The sequence below is a fragment of the Pholcus phalangioides genome, unplaced genomic scaffold (genome assembly GCF_987345545.1).
Source record: "Pholcus phalangioides strain wild (caught in Gottingen) unplaced genomic scaffold, Ppha-v1.0 ptg000007l_1, whole genome shotgun sequence".
Taxonomy (NCBI): domain Eukaryota; kingdom Metazoa; phylum Arthropoda; class Arachnida; order Araneae; family Pholcidae; genus Pholcus; species Pholcus phalangioides.
This window is the reverse complement of record NW_028301600.1, coordinates 42,402,142-42,422,667: the sequence shown is the minus strand read 5'-3', so window position 1 is coordinate 42,422,667 and position 20,526 is coordinate 42,402,142. Positions and strand designations below refer to the sequence as shown.

At 35.9% G+C, this 20,526-nt stretch overlaps 1 protein-coding gene across 1 annotated transcript in view; it reads left to right on the top strand.

Annotated features, from left to right (window-relative positions):
* The first annotated feature begins 11,298 nt into the window (after positions 1–11,298).
* LOC149085314 (P-selectin-like) overlaps positions 11,299–20,526 on the top strand; it is an 80,619-nt gene continuing 71,391 nt past the window's right edge. Inside the window, exon 1 of the mRNA XM_089233253.1 lies at positions 11,299–11,396. Within this exon, the coding sequence (XP_089089379.1) occupies positions 11,327–11,396 (70 nt within the window). The 5' untranslated portion in view covers positions 11,299–11,326. The remainder of the gene's footprint in view (positions 11,397–20,526) is intronic.

Here is a 20,526-nt window from a genome sequence, read left to right as displayed (position 1 = left end):
TGACGTCTCTTCTGTCCACTGGTCCCAACACCTCCTCACAGTAAAATCAGTCCGGCCTAGTTGACGAGCTACTCGCCGAGCTGACCACCCAGCTTCCATCATCCCGATGATTCTTCCCCTATCGAACTCTGACAACTGCTCATATGGTCTTCGACGGCGGCGTAACGGCATGTCTACATCAGCATTTCCTTTGTAAACGATTAAATACACTCCAGCAAGCTCTGCTTACCTGTTTTATACTCCAAGGAGAACGAAGTTCAACGCCGTCTAGTGACATTACGCAATGCGCAATCACGCTGCATTTCTAATCATTTGCATATCTGCCCGACATGTACCTTCAGGCCAACTTTCGTTTCGATCCCACAATTATTTCTTGGTGCGCAAATTTTTATGGCAATGAGTGTAGTAGATGTTTGTGAAGTAGAACTGTCATAATCCGCAAAAAGTAATACGTTGCTCCTACAGTTGTCAAGCTTATTCAATGTTGCCGTCCATTGGTTAATTTTTTTTCAATTCAGAATTTCAGACCAGCGGAAAGGGGAGTAGGAAGATGAGGACTTATGGACTTAAATGTCTCGACATTTTGGCATATGTTTATCAGACATTATGAGCTAGAACAAAAAAGAAAAAAAAATAACGCCCGTCTCTACCCCGCTTTTAATGAATTGTGCCCACCGTCTGGTCAGTTTTATTACTTCTCCTGGAGCAAGAAGAGAATTTTCTTTCTATACTCTCAGAAGTTGTTTTTTTTTATCTTTTGTGTGTGGTTTTTTTTGCTAGAGGAATCAGTATTAAGTGTTTTTTTTGCATCCTATTTTCTTTATTTCTGTGTGTGTGAATGGAATAGGTAGCCCCACTCCAGTACACGGTATCTTCTGTGAGCAAACAATGGTATTCTCAAAATGGATATTGCTAGGCTGACCATATTTACTCGAGAAAAATACGGGAAATTCAGCTCCGAAATACGGGACATCGTTAATTATATACAAAAATGATGCGAAAAGTAAACAAAGTCGCCAACACGTGCTAAAATCATAGAAAAGTCGCCAATCGTGAGAAATGAAGCACCACTTCAAATTGCATGATGAATGAACGCCAGAACTTCGCCACTGGATTATCCCGTTGCCTAGATCTCTTCCAGCCCAACTTCGTGGCAGAGTCTGGAACACTTTATTTTGTGCGAAAAACAGAAAAAATAAAAACATACAAGATTTTTACAGCATATTTTCCCCGGGCAATTGTCGCGATGGGCAATTGGGTACTGTTGCGATTAACAAATTTTGTTGTGATTTCAGACGAGATGGGGTTGGGGGTTAGAGAAAATGTCAGGGTTTCGTTAAGACGGAAGAATGTACATATATGAGGATGGCGGTATATTTTAAAAGCAATTGTAGGGGGCCCCCATGCCATCTCATCTGTTATCTTACACTTGTCATATTATATACACAAGGCACAAAAAAAAAAAAACTAAAAAACACGAAATGAGAATTTACTTCAAATTGTAGTGAATTTAAAAAAAAGACAAATGTGTGAGATACATATTCTTGTTTCTAGTCGTAGTTATCGTAATGTAATTTCTGTGTTGGAAAGATAATTTTAATCATTGATTTGAGGAATAAAAAGTCAAGTTGGCTTCGTGGAAAATACGTGAAAAACCAGGACATTTTTGCAAAAAAGTCAAGACAGCCAGAGAAACAAAAAACCGGGACTGTTCCGGGAAAAACGGGACATATGGTTACAGTAGATATTACGGTTTTCTTCTTTCAGAGCTGTTTTTCCGACTGTCTTTTCATGTTATCCTGGAGCAAACTGGGCCCACATGGTTAGAATAGCATCTGCCCTTCTTGGAAGCAACTTGGATTCATCTGGGAGTTTCGAGGGCGTTGGTCAAAGCATGTAAAAATGTGGGGGAGGGGAACACACACACGCAAACACTAATGCCAATGAAGAGACATATGTTTCAGAGTGAAAAAAAATTCCCCTGAAAAAAAAGTGATTCCGGAAACCTGAAAAGGAAGACAAAAGGACGAATTTTCCAAAACGTAGGAGGTCGCTTGAAATGACACCAAAAGGGAGGATGGATGGTAACCATAAATAGAACTATTTTACGCTGGAAAACGTGGCATGTTTTAAATGTTGAAAAAGAAAGTTCTAAAGAATATTTCATCAATTTAAACAATTTTTTTTTAAAGTTAGGAAATAATGTGTTCAATATTCATGACAAAGCAAAACAACAATGACAGCAGTTCCGGTTTTGGTTTGATTGATACCTTCCGGAAATAGAAGCAAATATTGTTTTCTTTTTTTCTGGAAACTAATAGACCTTAAAGAAATTCGAAAATCTATTTGAAATCCAGTTATGAGCACTTTACTGCTCCATACCTAAAAATTATCAAAACTCTCTCAACCAATTTTATTATCTTCTTATCTTTTATTCTCTCACTTAATTAATGAAAAATGTGTCGATTTATTAACAGACACACATATGATAGTGAATCCGCCTTCCCCCATATCCTTGTGAATGAGGCTTAATTTTTGATAGGACCCTAATCTAAGATTTTTAGCTGGCTCTTCGTATTGATTTTCAAGAAACTAGTTTTTTAACCCCTTTGCGATCAAGGACGTAATATTGCGTCCAAATTCCTGTGGAATAAGCTCAAACAAGCTCTCTCTGTTTTCTTCCCTCTCTCCTCAACAACGCGAGGCTTTGTTGTAATACGAATTTGTTCTTTTTACCTTTATTTTATTTCTATACAATTATTAGTGATTTTCCCCCCATACATATATGATGTATCTTTCTACTATATACATATAAGAGCAAAAGAGAGCAGGCAGGGTGAGGGGATAAAAAGAAATATCTACTTCGTACATCTACTCTCTCATATCTCTCTGTATCCCTTCTCTCTCTTATCTGTACTTATCTAATATACTGTTTTCCTTTCTTTTTTTCTTCTTTTTCTTCTACTTTTTTTTCTCCTACTTCTTATCCCTTTTCTAACATGCGGTTAGGTTAGGATAAGGTTACTATATTTATCCCCAATTCGTCAAATAGAGATTATCCGAATTTCTTGCGAACACCCTATAAGCGAAGGGGTTAAATATTCGAAAAATATAAGACCGGTACCTAAGGCATTGAGAGTCCTCTGTCAGTCTTTCCCATGAGGGGTTTTACACGGTCTTAACAGTGCCATGAGCCCTCGGGAAAAAATAATTTCTGGGCCCGTCATCCTATCAGACTTGAACTGAACAATCAACCCGATTCAAAATCGTATTTCATGTATTAGACGTTTTTTTGTTTCGCAAATGTCTCGCTAACGTGAGGCTTTTTATCCCCTTGTATTATCCAGTATGCCCATGCGTTAAGAAGGCCCTGCTTTCTGGAACCCCCTCGGAAACGTTTTCATTTTGATGGATCCGAAACCCAAGACTTTCAGCCGGCCAATAAAATTGAATTTCAGAGGGCGTATAGACCAAAAATTAGTGAATGTCTGGGCCTAGCCCCTATATATATCACACCTCTCTCGCAATACTGAAGAGGGCCACAAAACTGTTCTCACATCGGGTCACTAAATGACTAATCCCGCCCAGTGTGAGAGCCCCGCTTCTTCTTGATAGTCAACTGAAACTATTTTGTACAACTGCATGCTCGAAATGGACAATTTTATAGTGATTTATAAGAAGATTGTTTTTCATTTTAGTCACTGTTTTTTTACTCAGATGTCTTTTTAAATATTTTGACTGTCATGCACAAAGAAAAAGGAAAAAGAAAAATGCCGAATTAATTAACCCTAATATGGAACAAAGCACCAGAAGATCAGTTAGTGATTTAAAATCAATAATTCGCATTTTTTCAAGCCTTTCACCATTTTTTTGTATTGTTTTCGTTGTATTATTTCGTTCTTTGATTTTTCATACCATAACGTGAAATAAACAATCCATGGCAAAAAGTGTTTGATCCACAAACACACTATCAATGGCAGGGGCGTAGCCAGAAATTTCGTTCGGGGGGGGGACCACTTTCATTTCGGGGGGGACCAAAGTGACAGAACAATGGATTTGGCCATCTTTTTCCCTTTTTTCGGTCATTTTCTCACATTTCGGGGGGGGGGGACCAGACCCCCAAGTCCCCTCCCCTCGCTACGCCCTTGATCAATGGTACGTTTAAAACTCAAAAAAGAAGAAAAATTTTTTATTCTTTTTTCTCAAAGTTAAAAGTTCTCGGCAAAATCATTTATTTATCAGTCTAGACAATAAATGACGAAAATCATAAATTTATTCCAGTGTGACCTTGAAAACCAGTAGGCTGTGCCCGAGTGTTTCAGTGGTAAGATGCTTGTCTACCACCATGAAGGTTACCGGCAGGTCCACGGGTTCGATTCTTAGAAGGAACAAAAAGTTTTTACCTGCCGAGCTTGACGTTACCACCGATAAATGGCGCCATCATTTCGACCCAATTCAATCGGTAGTAAATTGCTGTATGGCGATGTGACCGGAGTTGGTATGCGGTAAAGTGGTAGTATATGAATTGGTAACACCCGGGAAAAAGTGTTAGATCAAAACTTACGGGGGAAATAAGTGTTCGATAACTGTTTAAAAAAACATATTGCCTCGAAATATGTAAGTAAAATAATGTTTGTGCAGGAGCAGGGTAATCAGACAATGTGTAAAAAGAAATAAATAGAACGAGGTTTTCATTCATCATTATAATTTTTCTAAAGCGCTATATAAGAGATATCTTTCCGAACACATCTCTCTAATGATTACAAAAAGTTGATAATTTCCATGTTAGAAGATTGAGTTCAAAAGGAAGTTTCAGGATTGTTTTAACTGTGTATTCAAAGTAGGAGAGCTTTCTTTGGGAAAAACATCCGAGGACTGGTGGGGGGTGTTTTTGCTGCGATAGTAAGATGATTTGTTGTCCAGTAATGTAAAGTTAGTTGAATCCCAAAACCATTTATGGGCTCCAGGAATCACAATTTTTTTTATAATGTTCATAGACTTTTGAGTTCATGGTACGCTTCACGATACAATTTTCCTAATCTGCTGGCTATCATGTATATCAAAACGTTAAACGAACGACAAATCAAACATTAGTTGCTGTTTTCCTCATCAATGCTCTTATCTCATTAAGCTGTTCTCCTGATTCTACATACGAATTTATCGTAGCTATCTCCAGTTTTCTCAAAATGTTCCTTGGAAGTAAGTTGCGACATCTTCTACCCGTCATCCATTTTCTAGCTAACGTGATTTTTTTTTCCACATTGCAACAGAGACCTCTTCTGCTGCCAATTTTAATGAGGTTTATTGAGTTAATTGATTTTTCCAATTTAATTGAGGTATTGATACTCTCAGAACCTAAATCTCTTTCCTCGTGGAAGACTGCATAAAGTATGGTTAGAGACACGAACCTAGTATTTTGCCTGAATTCAGTATTTCGGGATGGTACGACAATTTTTCTCGGGATTTCGGAAAAATTCCCGAGAATGGGCGGGCGAGATCTCGCCCGGAAATGATATTAATAAACTGATTTTCCCACTGTGGTAACTTTCGAACTAATTTTATTTTGCAAAATATAAAATATCTCACGACCTCCTTTATGCTATTTCTAAATTCAAAAACTTTTGATTTACTATAGTTTTCTTTTGAAAGGGATTTCAAAGTGAAACTTCAATTCTGACACCCTGTACTATTATTTAGGTACAGTAAGTGGATACTTCACCTCAACACAGCCTATCTTACACTTTATCAGCTGGTATACATGCATAAATCTAATCGCTATTTGAAAAGAAATACGATAAACCGATTCGGATAAAAATCGAGAAGCTATTCATACTTAGATAAGACAGCCATTATTTTATGTGTGGTAGTGTTTTATATTTTGTCATAATTATTGGTGTTTATTGCTCCTTTTTGGGTTGATGAATTTTTGATGTAGTTTATATACAGGGTGGGCAAAAAGTCCGTAGAAACTTTAAAAACGAATAAAAACCGGAAAAATAACCGAAATAAAAAACGGTTTGCAGGGTTAGCATCGCTAGGTCACGGGAATTTATTAAGACAGGAAAAAAAAGAAACTCAAAAACAGCCGATAGGTGACACTGGTACGAGCGACTTTGGCGGAAATATGCGAATGAGACGGTTATAAGAACTTGCGCTCCTAATCCACAACCAGTTCACCGTTGTAAACCGTGTATGTGGACCTGCTGCACTCTGCCGTTGCTGGATTTGTGACTCGCCTGCAATGTGTTATTCGCTGTGTGTGTTGTGGTGGTCATGTGGAACACATACTGCTGTAATAAACGATTTGGAGGCATTCTGTTCGTTATTTTCGTATATTTTCTTTGACTTGTGTACGTCAGCGCCACCTATCAGTTATTTTTTCAGTTTTTTTCCTGTCTTAAAAAATTCCCGTGACTTAGCGATGTTAATCCTGCAAATCATTTTTTATTTCGGTTATTTTTCCGGTTTTTATGAATTTTTAAAGTTTCTAAGGACTTTTTGCCCACCCGGTATATTTGACATCCATATTTTTATGGGAGGTGGGGGGGGCGGGGGGGGCATCTTTTTTTCAGCCACCTCATTGGACATTTTGCATGTTGTGGCCTTTGTATTTGTATTATCATCATGTATAAATTATATGTGTTTACCACAATTTATAAAATAAAAGAGCCGTATCTTGATTTGAATCATTGTTTATTGAACTTTTTTGCCTTTGGGCCATATTTTCTTCCAATGCCTCCTCCTTCGTCATAACCAGGTCCTTCCTTACCCGTGGGTAAAACCCAGTGTTAAATTACCATTGGTTTTACTATTTTTACCCGATACGATATTTCTGCGCCGCAAGGAGACAAGATGGCCCCTGGTCAAGAACCGCTGGTACAAATCGATGGTTTCTTAAACACTTTACTAGGTCGCATCCCTTGAGATACTCAATATACGCATTCTTGCACACCAGTCAAATTCAATTCACATTCTCGTACTCCTTCAAATAGTCAATGTATTCTGGAATATTTTTCATATCACACCTCGAAGATTACTTTCTGGAGCGCCCCTTGTTAAGATCCGCTGGTTTGATTCGTATTTATCCCTTTAAAGACGTGACCTGTCATCATTTGATGAAAATAGAAGAGTGTTGAAGGCAGTGACAAAAGAGGGATCTAAAGAAAGTTGAATCTAAAAACAAATCAATCTAATATAAATATATATATACCGTATATAACTCGTGCATCAACCGAGTTTTTTTGTGGAAAAATTCGTTCCTCAAGTGGGGGAGGGGGTCGGCTTATACTCGGGTCAGTTTTTGATGAGAAAATATCGATCCCCGCAATCGGTAGTCATTTTTGTAGCAGTGTTCGAGACACCGGCATTATTGATATGGGATATGTTCAAACCAAACAGAACTGACAATGTCAAAGCCGATGCAAAGAAATAGAAAACATCATTGGCTGGTGGTGGCTAACGTTGATTGCACAGCCTTGAGATGTGAGCATCAACAAGCCTCTCAAAGAATATTTGAGGAATTTGTGAATCGAATGGATGAGTTCCGATGATAAAGAAACTACAAAAAGTGGTTCCTTGAAGAAACCTGACATTGGCCTAGTGTGCCAATGGGTACATGAAGCGTGGAGTTCTGTTTCCGCCGAAATTATCATCCGATCCTTCAAAAAGTGTTGCATCAGCAATGCGATGGACGGAACTGAATATATTCTCTTTGAAAGTGACAATTGCGATGACAGCCCAGATGAGGATAAAAACGAAGATGCCGCAACCCCTTATGATGATCTGATGGATTACGATGAGCTTGGAGACTTAGAAGAAACGGATTAAAAAGTTTGAATCATTTTCTTCTGTAAATTTTCGCCAGCTATTCATTTTGCATGAAAATATGAGAATTTTTTTCTCTAAAATGCACAGATTTTTTGGGGTCGGCTTATACACGGGTTTTCAATTTATTGCGGTTTTGGTGGTCCTGAAGCGGGGGGGTTGGCTTATAAACGATTATATACGGTAGTGTAGTATAGGATCCTATGGGTTGACTTGAATTAGAGGGCAATGAGAAGTAAAATTTTTTGAAGAAGAGGGCAATGGAATTAAAAAAAAGTTTGGGAAACTATGCTCCAGACCAGGCATATTCAACCTGTTGCTCGTGAGCACCGTGTTGCTTCCTGAAGCATCCAGCTGAGTGCTTGATGCTCGTGTTCTATTCTGTGCTCGAGAGTGCTTGATCAACGTTCCAATTTAAACACTTTGTACAAATTGCATTCAACAATTAAAATCACCCTGATTTCAAGAATTCGTATGTCAAACTTGTCGTAAGGGAGCTCTTTTGATGCTCTTTTTGATGATGAGTACAGCAACGCTCGTAACTAGAAAAGGTTGAAGACCTCTGTTAGAGACGAACTTGAATATGATCGCAGCACGAGTTTCAGCGTTGACAAGTGCATGGTCGCTCATTTGGGTTCGAACAACCTACGCACGTTTCACTCACGAGATAAATGGTCATATTATTCCGGATGTAAATAGGATCATCGCTTTGGGAATTATCATTGACGGGCGGCTTAGATTTTCTGAACATTGTTCAGCGGTGGTAAAAAAAACGTATAGAATGCTCTGTTTCATTCTTAAAAGGTGTCTTCGCGTTTTCCTAAAGTAATTATTTCACTTTTCAGGGGCTTAGTTCGTCCTGGATTAGGACCGGAGTATGCCGTAAAGTTTTGGAAACCATATCTACAGAATGGCATAGACTTGGTTTAGGGGGATGCAGAGAAGAGCCACTTGTTGGTACACTGGGCCTGAGCTATGAAGAGAAACTTGATTTTCTGAGTATGTTCGCATTGGAAGAACGCAGGTGATTGATGCTTTCAAAATTTTTAACGGAATGGACAGGATGGACCATGAATTTATTGATATATCGTCAATCGAGTGCTTCGACCAGGGGACACTAGTATCGATTAGTCGTTTAAACGACTATAAATTTACTTCCCGCTCTTTTTTTTCCTACCACAATGACTGTAATAATTGTTCTCTGGCAAAATTGGAATTAGATAATAGTTCTGAAAATTAAAAATTGTCTTATATATGTTACGTGCAGTACACGTTATAAGTCCAGTGATTATGCATAATCGACGATTAAAATGCATAATCAGAGACCATTTTGGTAAGTTTGATAAATATTGTGAATTTATCACATTTACTGGTGATTATGTATAATTTCTATCTAGTATTGGTGAATTAGATTTTCCCAGCATACGAATAAACTTCAGTCTAAGATGGCAAATTCGATCGGTAATGTTGGTTATGCGTTTGTACATGTCGATGAATATGAAGGCAGCCAACATTAATAAGACGTAAAAAAGTTCATTTTCCTACCTTCTTCACACTTACTTTAATATAATTTTCAAGTGATAAATGCAATGATATTTATTAAACTCACCAAGACGATTGGTGATTATATATAACTACCGGCGATTAAGCATAATTACTGAGAGAGAGAGATTCATCACATTTACTGTAACATATTTTATCCTAAAAGACAAATTATGGATCAGTTTCATTTACTCTTATTATTCTATCTCTACGTTAGTTCAGTTATCGTTATACAGTCGACGTTCGTTATAACAAATTCGTTCGTTATTTTTTCGGGGATGTAAATAAATTTTCTTAGATTAAGTGTAACGCTTTTATTCACAAAAGACATTCACATTGCATGATGAAGCGTCTACTGGCAATACAGTATCGCATAGTATAGTTGTCTCATTTGTCATCAGAATTCTCAAGATTTCTGCAAAAATCGTATAAGAGACGAAGCATGCTGTCCATCTGCTAAATCTTGATTGTTTTATTGAAAAAGATATCAGCTAATCATCTCAGGCTCTTCAAGACAGCGAATATCGACACATACCAAAGTCAGTCCATTCATCAACCGATTCAGTACAATCCGAAGTAAAATGTATTAACTAAATTCATTCACTGGGTATAATAAATTCACACGATTTATTTAAAAGTTTTAATAATTCATTCACAAAAATTTATTTTGCAGTGCTGGAGTTAAGTTTATTTTTCATTCTTCTCAAGAAACGTCCTTGTTCCACTCACCCATATTACGCCTCTTATGGTTCACACAATAAAAAAAAAAAAAGAGCGTATTTAATTATTTTTTTTTTACAAATACGGATGTAAATGGGTGCTTTTATTTTCAATTGAAACAACACATCAACACGCCAATTTAATTAATTAGAGTGGAGTTTTAATTAGTTACAATGGCTAATTAATGGTAAAATATGCAGTTATATGCAGGTTTTCTTTTATTTTACATTTATAAATTTATTTTTTACATTTGTTTTTTATCTATAAATTTAATAAAATTTTGCTTAACAAAGTTGTGTAGTTGTTACACCTTGAATTTCATTTCCAATTCTCTTAATTTGGTGTGATATTTTATAAATCTCCGAGCACGTAAAATTTCATCAGCTCTCAGAAAAATGAAACTATTAAATAATTAACTCTCTTTCTCTAGATAAAAAAAAAGTATTGTACTTATAATATAAGTGTATACATATTTATATGAATATTATTCAGGGTTAGATACTTTGTCACCCGGATCAAGTCGGAATTTTGGCGCCCCTTGCATGGGGAAGAAATAGTTAAAGTGGGACTTCAGCGCCCATTTTGGACCAGCGCCCGGGGCACCACACCTGCCTGCTCCTCCCTGGTCGCGGCCAGGCTTATATTGCCGTATTTTCATGACACTAAAAGATGTACTTTGTAAAATACCAAAAAAAAAAAAAAAAAAGTTGAGAAAAGAAAATTGGTGTAATGGTTTTTTTATTGGCCATGTATTTGCCGTATTAATTCAAATATACACTGAACCATAGAGGGTTAAATTCAACTCACTTTGCGAAACCATTTGGCGGTTGGATTTCAAAATCATCAGATTGGCAAATTTGACAATCGAATACGAATCATAATATGTAGGATTATAAAATTATGTATTGTCTCTTATCATGAGTAGAAGGAATTTTTTCAAACAATCTTGTAAAAAAAACGTTTCGTATAGTATCGTGATATTTGACATTTTAAAAGTTTAGTTTAGGGGTATAATAATGAGAAACTTCCGGCAATGCGTTCGGTGATTTTCAGACTCACTTAACACCCTGCAGTCAGAACAATACCTCCTCACTCATACAGTGTGCGTGAGTGAGCGGAGCGCGCGAGGCATTAACCTACAGCCAATCAGAGCACGCGGACTGGGACTATTCCGTTGAGATGAATGCCACCAGAACCGGCCACAAACACAAGCACAACAACACTCGAACCAATAACACGGATGGATAACGTATGCCACATTCTAGTTGTTTGGGCGCTTTCGCTGCTTGCCGGGATCGCATCATCCAGCGGTAAGTTCAAATATGCTTTTCTCTCTCATTGTTTGTTTCGGTTTCGCTATTAGCCTACATGATAATTATCAAAAAAAAATCATCTCGTGATTGATTGATTGATAAAATTCCACCGCACTTTGGTATTACGAGTTGCGTGAAAATTGGTAAGTTTATTTTATTGATAGATCGAGATTTTTAAATCTTTGAAAATAAATCATCGAGAAGACGTCTGAAATATTTTTAAAGGTAAGGTCGTGTTTATTGTTTAACTCTCTCGGACAAAATTTAACGCATGTTGAATTAATTCAAAGATATATTTAACACGTTCTAAGACAAATAATTTTTCTCTTTCATAGTTTTACGCGTTTTCGGCTGTGTGAAAGAAAAATTATCTGTAAAATGTGTTGAATATTTTTTTGCATTAAAGCCAGGCAGTTTCTCTTTCTGGATAATCATATTGAATCAATTCATTTACTCAGTTGCATTCAAATATGCTACATCTTGATTTGATGCATCGGCTGTGAACAGAAATGAGGTTAATACCCACGATTATACGGAACTTACGGTGCTAATGTTTACTAAAACACACGCGTGTGAAAATATCTTCGGACTATTCAGTTTTCTTACAGAGTTGGGTTGAGTATCTAAATTAATTTTACTGGTCACACGTTTTTCAGTTGTCTCCGAAATAATATGAAGATGACACTTGTAAAAATCAGGCATCTTCAATCTGTTGGTTGCGAACAACGCTATGCTCTCTGAATCCTCCAAGAGCACTCGATGCTTGAGTCAGAGTTTATACTTACGAATTATTTTAATGACATCTCTATTATACACCTCATTCAAGTTGCATTCAAAAGGGTCAGCATCATTTTTATTTGAGTTGGAACTGATGTTTAAGTGATTGACCCTGGGCAAAGCAGGCCATTAGGAGCTCCTTTACGACTGGAGTAAAAGGGGTTTAGATAGTTAACGCATACTTATTGATAAAATTTAGGGATTCTGGACAAATGTCCTATTTACCCACTCGAAAATCAGACCCAGAGCATGTGTCAGAGTTGCGATATTGGTGCTCTTCTTCTGATGATGGGTAGAGAAATTGCTCGCAACTTGAACCATGTTGAAGACCCCCTTCCCTGTCGTAGATGACCAATGATCAATAGAGATAGGGTTTATAATCATGTTTAGTGTTTTATCTCTAAAAAAAATTGAAGGATAGAATCTTGTTCAGTTATTTTAATTTATTGTCCGTATCTCTCTCTCTCTCTCTGGATTGCATTTTTTTTTCGGAAACCAATAAACTCTGTAGTATGTGTTATTGAATCGTCAATTCTAATTATATCATCAGTTTTAAAAAAGGAATAAAGATTAAAAATGCCAAAATTAATTTTTGCATTGTAAAGTATTTCCAAGCTTCGCTCTACACGTTGTGAGTGATGAGAAAAAAAGAAAAACCAGCCCCCCCCTTTTTTTCCCAGAGGCAGATATAGGTCCTTGAAAAAGCGTAAGGTTTAAGAAGTTAGCGTACCTCATACAGTTTTTTCGAGTTCTCAAAAAATTTGATTTTTCGACTTATTGCCTTCTTAAAACGGACGATTCAATTAATTTTATTATGAATTCATGGGCTACTGACAATGTCCAGTACGTGATTGCTGTCTCAGAAAAATAGATAAAAATCAACGGCAGAAAGATGCTCTCAATTCTTCTCCACAACAAAATATTGTATAAACCAATTTATTACTTTCCAAAAAGTGTTAATGATGGCAAATATATTTTTTTAATGATTGCAAATATTTTTTAATGATTTCGAATACGTCATCACAAGGCATATTTTTTTCCTCCAATAGATATTTCGGTTATTATTCTTAATGCCTTGATTTAACGGTCATTGGGGATTATGAAAGTTCATTAATGTACATGTCATTGTGTACCAGTAAGGAAGTACTCCAGAAAACACAAGGAAGTTTTAATAATGAACAAGTGTGTGTGGTGTGTGTGTGTGTGTATTTTTGATCAAGCAAATTATTATTTCCAAAAGTTAAAGTTAGTATAAAGGAGATATATTTTAATCATTATTGGCAAAGTTAAATTTATCTTGCTTCAATATGCTTGTCACCGATGCTGTATGATAGCTTTTAATTGACTCTAACACAACATTTGGCTGATTTTCCAAGATTTCTATCCCGATCGAGAGACCGGTCACGCAATACGAAAGTGGTCACGCGATGTGCTATTTGACAGATATCAATCATATCCTGAAGTTAAACAACGAAGATGAAAGTTTTATTACATGGGGCTATTCTAAGATACTTATCCTCGTTCGTCCAGAGATGCGATCAACGAGATAGCAAAGCCCACAATCAACATGACAAGAAAGCAACTAGTTTGAAAAAAAATTCAGAGCTAAATTATTTTTACTGGGCTTATCGGAGCAGATCGCGGTGAATGTCTCAAATTCGGTCATTTAACTTAGTTTTTAATTAATATAAGATTTTTTTAAAGTATATAAATACAAATTTATAATACACACCGATAAAATGTCCGAAGAGTCAACCACGTGCTCGAATTTCGATCAAGATTGCAAAAAACCTTAACACCAGATCAACATAAAATATCAATGATAACGTGAAACATACGTGTCATAGTGAACACACAATAGGCTTTTGTTCCGTTTTTTTACTATAAGATCATATTATCGTTATAAAGATCGAATCGAATTAAAATATATATTTTTTTACTTGCAATAGCTTGAAACTAAGAGGTTCAAAAGGTTACTGTGTACAATGTATTTTTCGTAACACTTTCAGTTTCGTACAATTATTAAAAAGTTCGTTGAGTGTATCGAATTCGATATTCTTTCCGAAGAGTGTATTGGGTCTCTGTTTCTCTGTTCTCTATTGTTTGAGTCTAGGATTTCAAAGAAAAGAACGAGAAAAACTGAAGTTTTTCTTATTCTTTTACTTTAAAAGACACTGTTCTATTGGAATCGAACTGGCTTGTGAGATCTAACACAAGGGCGACGCCCATCAGCTGTAGGGCAGGCAGGTAAGATATGAACTAGTTTCTACCGAAAAATGATTTCCGCTCATCGAATGTTTATAAGAGGTTCGATTTTTCTTTTTTTCATTCTCGATTCGCTTCCTTCTCTTTCTTTAAAGTCTTTTCATACGTTCAAAGCGAAAAAAAAATAAGATTACATTTAGTCCATGTGCACAATAATAGGGATTTTTCTTCCTTGAACTGATTCGACAATCGACAGTAGCCAACACTCGATTCCGAAGGCCGTATACTGAGAAATATGAAAACTCAAATAAATCATCCATATTTTACATCAACTTTTAGGGTTTCTCCTGTTTATATTTGCATTTATTACGTCCCAAAAAACAATGGGGCATTTCTAACTTCAACACAGAGACTTGCGGTATTTTGCAGAGATGTAAATCAATTCATTCATGGGGTAGCCGAGGAATCGACTATCTTTTCATATGGAAAATAATCAGCTCGTTGAATTGACGCTTTTATAAAACCCACTAGAACCTTGCGTATAGTAATATTTTATTGTTTTTATTTTTCCTAGTTAATCAAATCTCATTTTCGAATAAACGAGGCAAGGACTAGTTTTGTTTATGAGGCCGAGGGAGAGATAAAAGAATATATTCTTTCGGTTGTCTGGAAAGTATGGTTTTCTTTATTTCCTAAGTACGGAGATTAATGACGTATACCATACGAATACAAGTAATTGAGTTCTAAACACGTAAACCAACGTTAACTATTCTCCGAATCGATTATACCGTTTACCATTAAAAAAATATGTGCACAGCAGATACCGCGCTATACACTCATTCGCATATGTCGCACCTTTTGTTAGAACCGCCGTGAAAATTTAATCAACATTAGAACCTGAGATGAAGTCGTCGTGTATATCGTGATTTGTTTTCGTCTCCCGACGTGCGTGATATAACTAAGGGATACTGGATTCTATCACTTTGATGAATGCACGAGAGCTGATAAGAAAAAAAGTTTCATACACCTGATTATGGTTTTTTAGAAAAGAACCATTCGATATAATTTGCATGCTAGTTTATACAATAAAACCTGTTCAAGTTGGATCCCACTCCCCATACGGTTTCATTAAAATCTCTACAAGTTGGAGAGTTAAAGAGGTGTCGAAGATATAGAAGTACTGTATTTTGTGGATATTCTGTGTCATATGATTGAAGTACTTGAGATTTTCAAGGGGATCGATATGATGGATTTTTTATCCAATAATAATTATTTGTTTTATATTTATTTTTATTTTTCTCTCTCTATTCTCTCTCCTTTTTTTTCAACCACATTGTTAGACAGTTTGCCTATTGTGCAGGGTTGGTCTGATTTTGCTCAACCGCGGGTTTTTCAAAAAAATCCAGGTGAAAAAACCCGATAAAATCCTTGAAGAAACCCACCAAAAATCGCACCTTTAAACTGCAGTTACTCACAAACATTTTGCTTTCTAATGGTATTATTGCATTGTCATACACTATCTCGCGTTATTGCATTTTCATAATCTATCGAAAGAGAAATACATTCATAAATCTATGTATTCAATGCAATTTAGATTAGAGGGGTTAGAGAGGGAGAAACTCTCAGAAAAACCCACATTCTTTAAACCCATTATCCTAATAAGATGAAAAACGATTATAAAGATGGATATTATTTATAATTACATAAATAATATCTATACATTGCTAGATCTATTATATTTATGTAGGATAAAGCATATGTAACTTGTTTTCCTCATGTTCCAGTATCATAAACCTGAAAAACCCGAAAACCCTGAACAAAACCCAAAAATCCTGAAAGACCTCACTGGGTTGGGTTTTTTCTGAAAAAACGGGCTTTTGACAACCCTGCTGTTGTGGTTTCTGATTTTGTATTTGTATTTGTAAAGGATTATGGCCGGTTCCATTCAAAACGGTCCAATGTAGGGAGATATCCAGGCTATAAAAGTGTTCAAGTTTACAGTTTTTTTACTGTGTATTTATTTCTTCATGCACCATTCTATTTAATTTGTATGTAAAAATTTAACTACGTGTTTCACCTTACGATCAAATTATGGTTGTTGAAACCTTTTCTCTTGATCGCTCTCTTAGATGCTGCAGTGATATACTGTACAGGAGTAACGAAAAAGGACAAATATAGGTCTGTCCACTTTGCATACAGGCCGTTGAACAGTTGAATCGAACTACATTCATGCAATTTCGTAATTTTTTCAGTTGATATATAGGGTAGAGAGTACAGAATTGAGCTCAACTTCCTCAGTCCTGGTGTCACCTGCAGACAACACTTAAAAAAATTCGCATAGCTAAATGAAATGATTACAGAGACCTCAAAATTATTTGTAGATCTTGTAAACATTTGGTAGAAATTTATTCATATTCGTTTGTCAACAGAAAATAATTTTAGGCAGTTTCACAGGTAAAAATTAACGTAAAGAACGTAAAATTCAAAGTGAAGAGGTTAATTTAAACATATCATAAGCCAAATTTAAATATTTGTTACAAATTTTAATGATAGTTCTATAACTTTTATAGTAATCAAATCTCTCTCTATGACTTATATTTTTTTGACATTTACTCTCTCTCTATCATATGTTTATCGTCACAATCCAACCAAATGACGGTTTTCTCAATTATTATTTATCCTTTTGATAAGCCGTTCTTTATTAAGAAAGATTTTCCCTCAACTTTACAGAAATTTGGATTAAAGTCTGCTGAATAAGTCGTAAGTAAACAAATCGCTCTATGATTACATAAAATAATCCTGTTTCACAAAGTGGTGTGCAGTATATTATGCATCGCATTGACCGTAACTATACTCAGCCGAGTAGTAAAATCAAAAACTCCATAAAGTTTCTAAACAATTAAGCTGAGGTAGAAATCGGAAGTGTTGGTGTTTGTGTGACTAAATCCATAATTATAGGTGTACTGTTTGATAATATGGTAGAGACTGATAGTTCGTCTTGAGAAAATTTGGTACCTGAGGCGAAGACGGATTTTGAGGCACCTGTTTTGGGTGAGTGAAAAGGAAAGTGAACACAAAGCTTCCCGAAATAATTGCTTGACGGAAGAGAATTCATAGAAGTTTTAGGTGCAAAACTTACCATTTTGTACTCAAAGAACATTCTTTTCCTGTGCCTATTTGTTATCATATTAGGTTTAAATGCAAAATAAATAAATAGAAATTTATTTTGATATATGCGATGCGATACAATAATGGCATTAGGGTGAATCGATTCAATTGAAAATTAATGATTCAATCAGAATCTATTTTTTTATGACTTCATTTAAAAACGAATCGTGTTGTTTTTCCATTAACTGCATTAGTACTTGCTACTTGTGATTATAACGCGATTAGAAAAAGCCGAACAATACAACAAACATAAGAGAGTTCTACTTTAAACTAAGTATTATTATCGTTATTATTATTAAAATCTTGCGTGATAATGGACTTGAACTCGTAACTTGATCAGGTATTATTTAATATAGCTCTTTCAATTTCTCTGGCTGACCTAGGTATTACAAAGAATGAATAGTTGGCCTTCAGAAAGAAAAGGGAACTATATCACCCACACCCTTAAAATACACGCAATTATAAGTATGAGTGAATTGAATTTAAAAAAAAAAGCTCTTAAAATCTTCAAAATTAAATTATTACTAAATTTAGATTACGTAATTCTTGTTAGAAGAAATATACCACAACAAGATAGCGCTTTAACAAACGTAGTTCGTGGTTTCGTTATTCACGGCCTTGATCCAGAAGCCACGTTTGAGTTTACTGAATGGATGAGACTAAAGCAAATTACGAACACACAAACCATGGAAATTGAAAATGATTCGGTGAAAGTTGCTTTGCTTGTAGGCTGGGCCGTAACTAGGATTTTTTGGGGGGGGGGGGGGAGGGACATGATTTCGCCACCCCCACCACTGCAAAATTCGATGATTTTGCAACGGTATTTTTATTCTTTCCTAAAATTTGCCGTCCGGGTAGTTGCCTTCTTTGCTCTCCTCTAGTTCCGGCCCTGCTTGTAGGACATCTTCAAAATTTTAGAAAGAATGAATCAAACATAGAAACAATCGTGTTATAGCCGGTTTGATGACATTACTATAACTAACACATAACTAGTAAAGAAGACAGAGCAATACTGATCCCCAAAGGTGCCGGATTCCACGAACGCTTTCCAAGAAGTACCTACTTGACAATAGACTAACAGTATCTTTGAGTGTGTAGGAAGTAAGTTTCGGAAAAAATAGTATGTAGTGTTATGCAAAATGTCTATATCTACTGAAATTTTTTGACCCTTAGTCAAATTTCACTAAGCATATAACATTTTCATCCCGCTATACGGTACCTTTATTTCAAGGCTTACCGAATCTCTATCACTGTTATTTCGATGGTACTTCTATAAAGATGAATGGCACCTGATTTTGGAAGGGTTATCATTATAATCTACGAAATATATAGTTTCGAGTTCCTCTTGTTTCAAGTACATTTTCTTTCAGAATAGATGCGCTCAGTGAGGCACGAACTATCCAAGGATCACATCTGTCAAAATAACATTTCTGCTCCATTGGCCTATAGTTAAAATGAAACTAAATCGTCTTTATAAATTCCATGTGTGTATGTTCCGGGTAGCGTGCAAAAGATAATCCATAATTTCTCTTCCTCCGTTTCTTTCAAAGACGACTCTTCCATCCTCAGGCTTTTCGGATTCCACGGAGAATAAAAATGGAGTTATCTCTTATGGGCTTTGCACCGTCACTTCTTAACTTTGAAGGAAAAGTGAAATTTTTTTCTCAAAAATATACCTAGCACCCCGGAAAATCCTTATTTATAGATGTCTTTTATGTGAATCGGATTTTTTTTTCTTGACTTTTTCACCCACTACTTACTTTTTATCCAAGAGTGCTCGCTAACATTGAACTAAGTATTTCAGGTATGTCTATTATTCTCTATTTTTTTTACGTTGAAAGTCACGATGAAAATTCTGGGCAGATGCGACTAGTTTAGAAAAGATTTTATGTTATAAGTAGAAGTGAGAGAAACTATATTGAAACATAGAGAGCACTGGAATTTCATTACTTCAAGTGTTTTATAAATGTTTTAAGGCTTTTAATACTCCCTACCGGGAGTTTTGCTGGAAAACACTCGGGAATTCGACGATGGTTTAGTTTGGTTAGAATGTTCTTAGCCCTAGAATAGCTTTCACGTTCATTTCCGAACGGTTTATCAAAGGTCAAGAAATACCGAATACACAAACACTATTTATATCGGCATTATCTTCAACAAAATGTTTACCGAAGTTCATCTTCAACATCTTTTGTTTTTTTACGAACATACTCATTGACAGCGAGTCTTTGTTCGATGGGCGCATCTTTCTAATTCCAGGTTGTATCAGCTGTTGTGATCATTATCAACCTTACGTGGTGTAGAACAAGATTTAGGCGTTTAAGGGCACCCTTGCTGTCAGGATGAGTATTGTATCGACCATTGATTTATCTCTCTCTATAATCTCGACGGCTGTGATCGAAGATCGGTGACCCCAAATGATTTTCTTCTTTCTTTCTTCTTTGTCTTCTAAGATTTAGTTTGAGGCAATGTAAAAGCTTGCGGCACCCATATCTACACAAGTGGAACTACGCATCAGTGAGCTTTGGCCGTTGGCAACTAACTCGGTGTGTGTTCCAAAGTCATGAAATTTCCTCACTTATAACTTCTTCGCAAGAAAATAAAAACAAAACATGGGAAACAATGAAGTATACCGAGATCACAGATTGCTTCACGGACTAACTGCGATAAAAATTCAGTTCCTAATTGATACGTGCTCCTACTCCTTATAATATTGATAATTTCATACTGTGACACATGCGCTGATGATGATCTTTTAAGAATTATTATTATTTTAAGAGAATTTTAAAACATACAATTATATACAGGGTGTACTGCAAGTGCTAGCGCGACCTTTACCTCATCAACCGACCATCGTGAAGGTATGATTCCAATTAAGAAAATGCTCAACAGAAGTTCAAAAATTACCCTGTACCAGTTTTGAAAGTGAAAATACAGTGTGTAACATTATTAAAAAACAAAAATCTAAATTTTTATACAG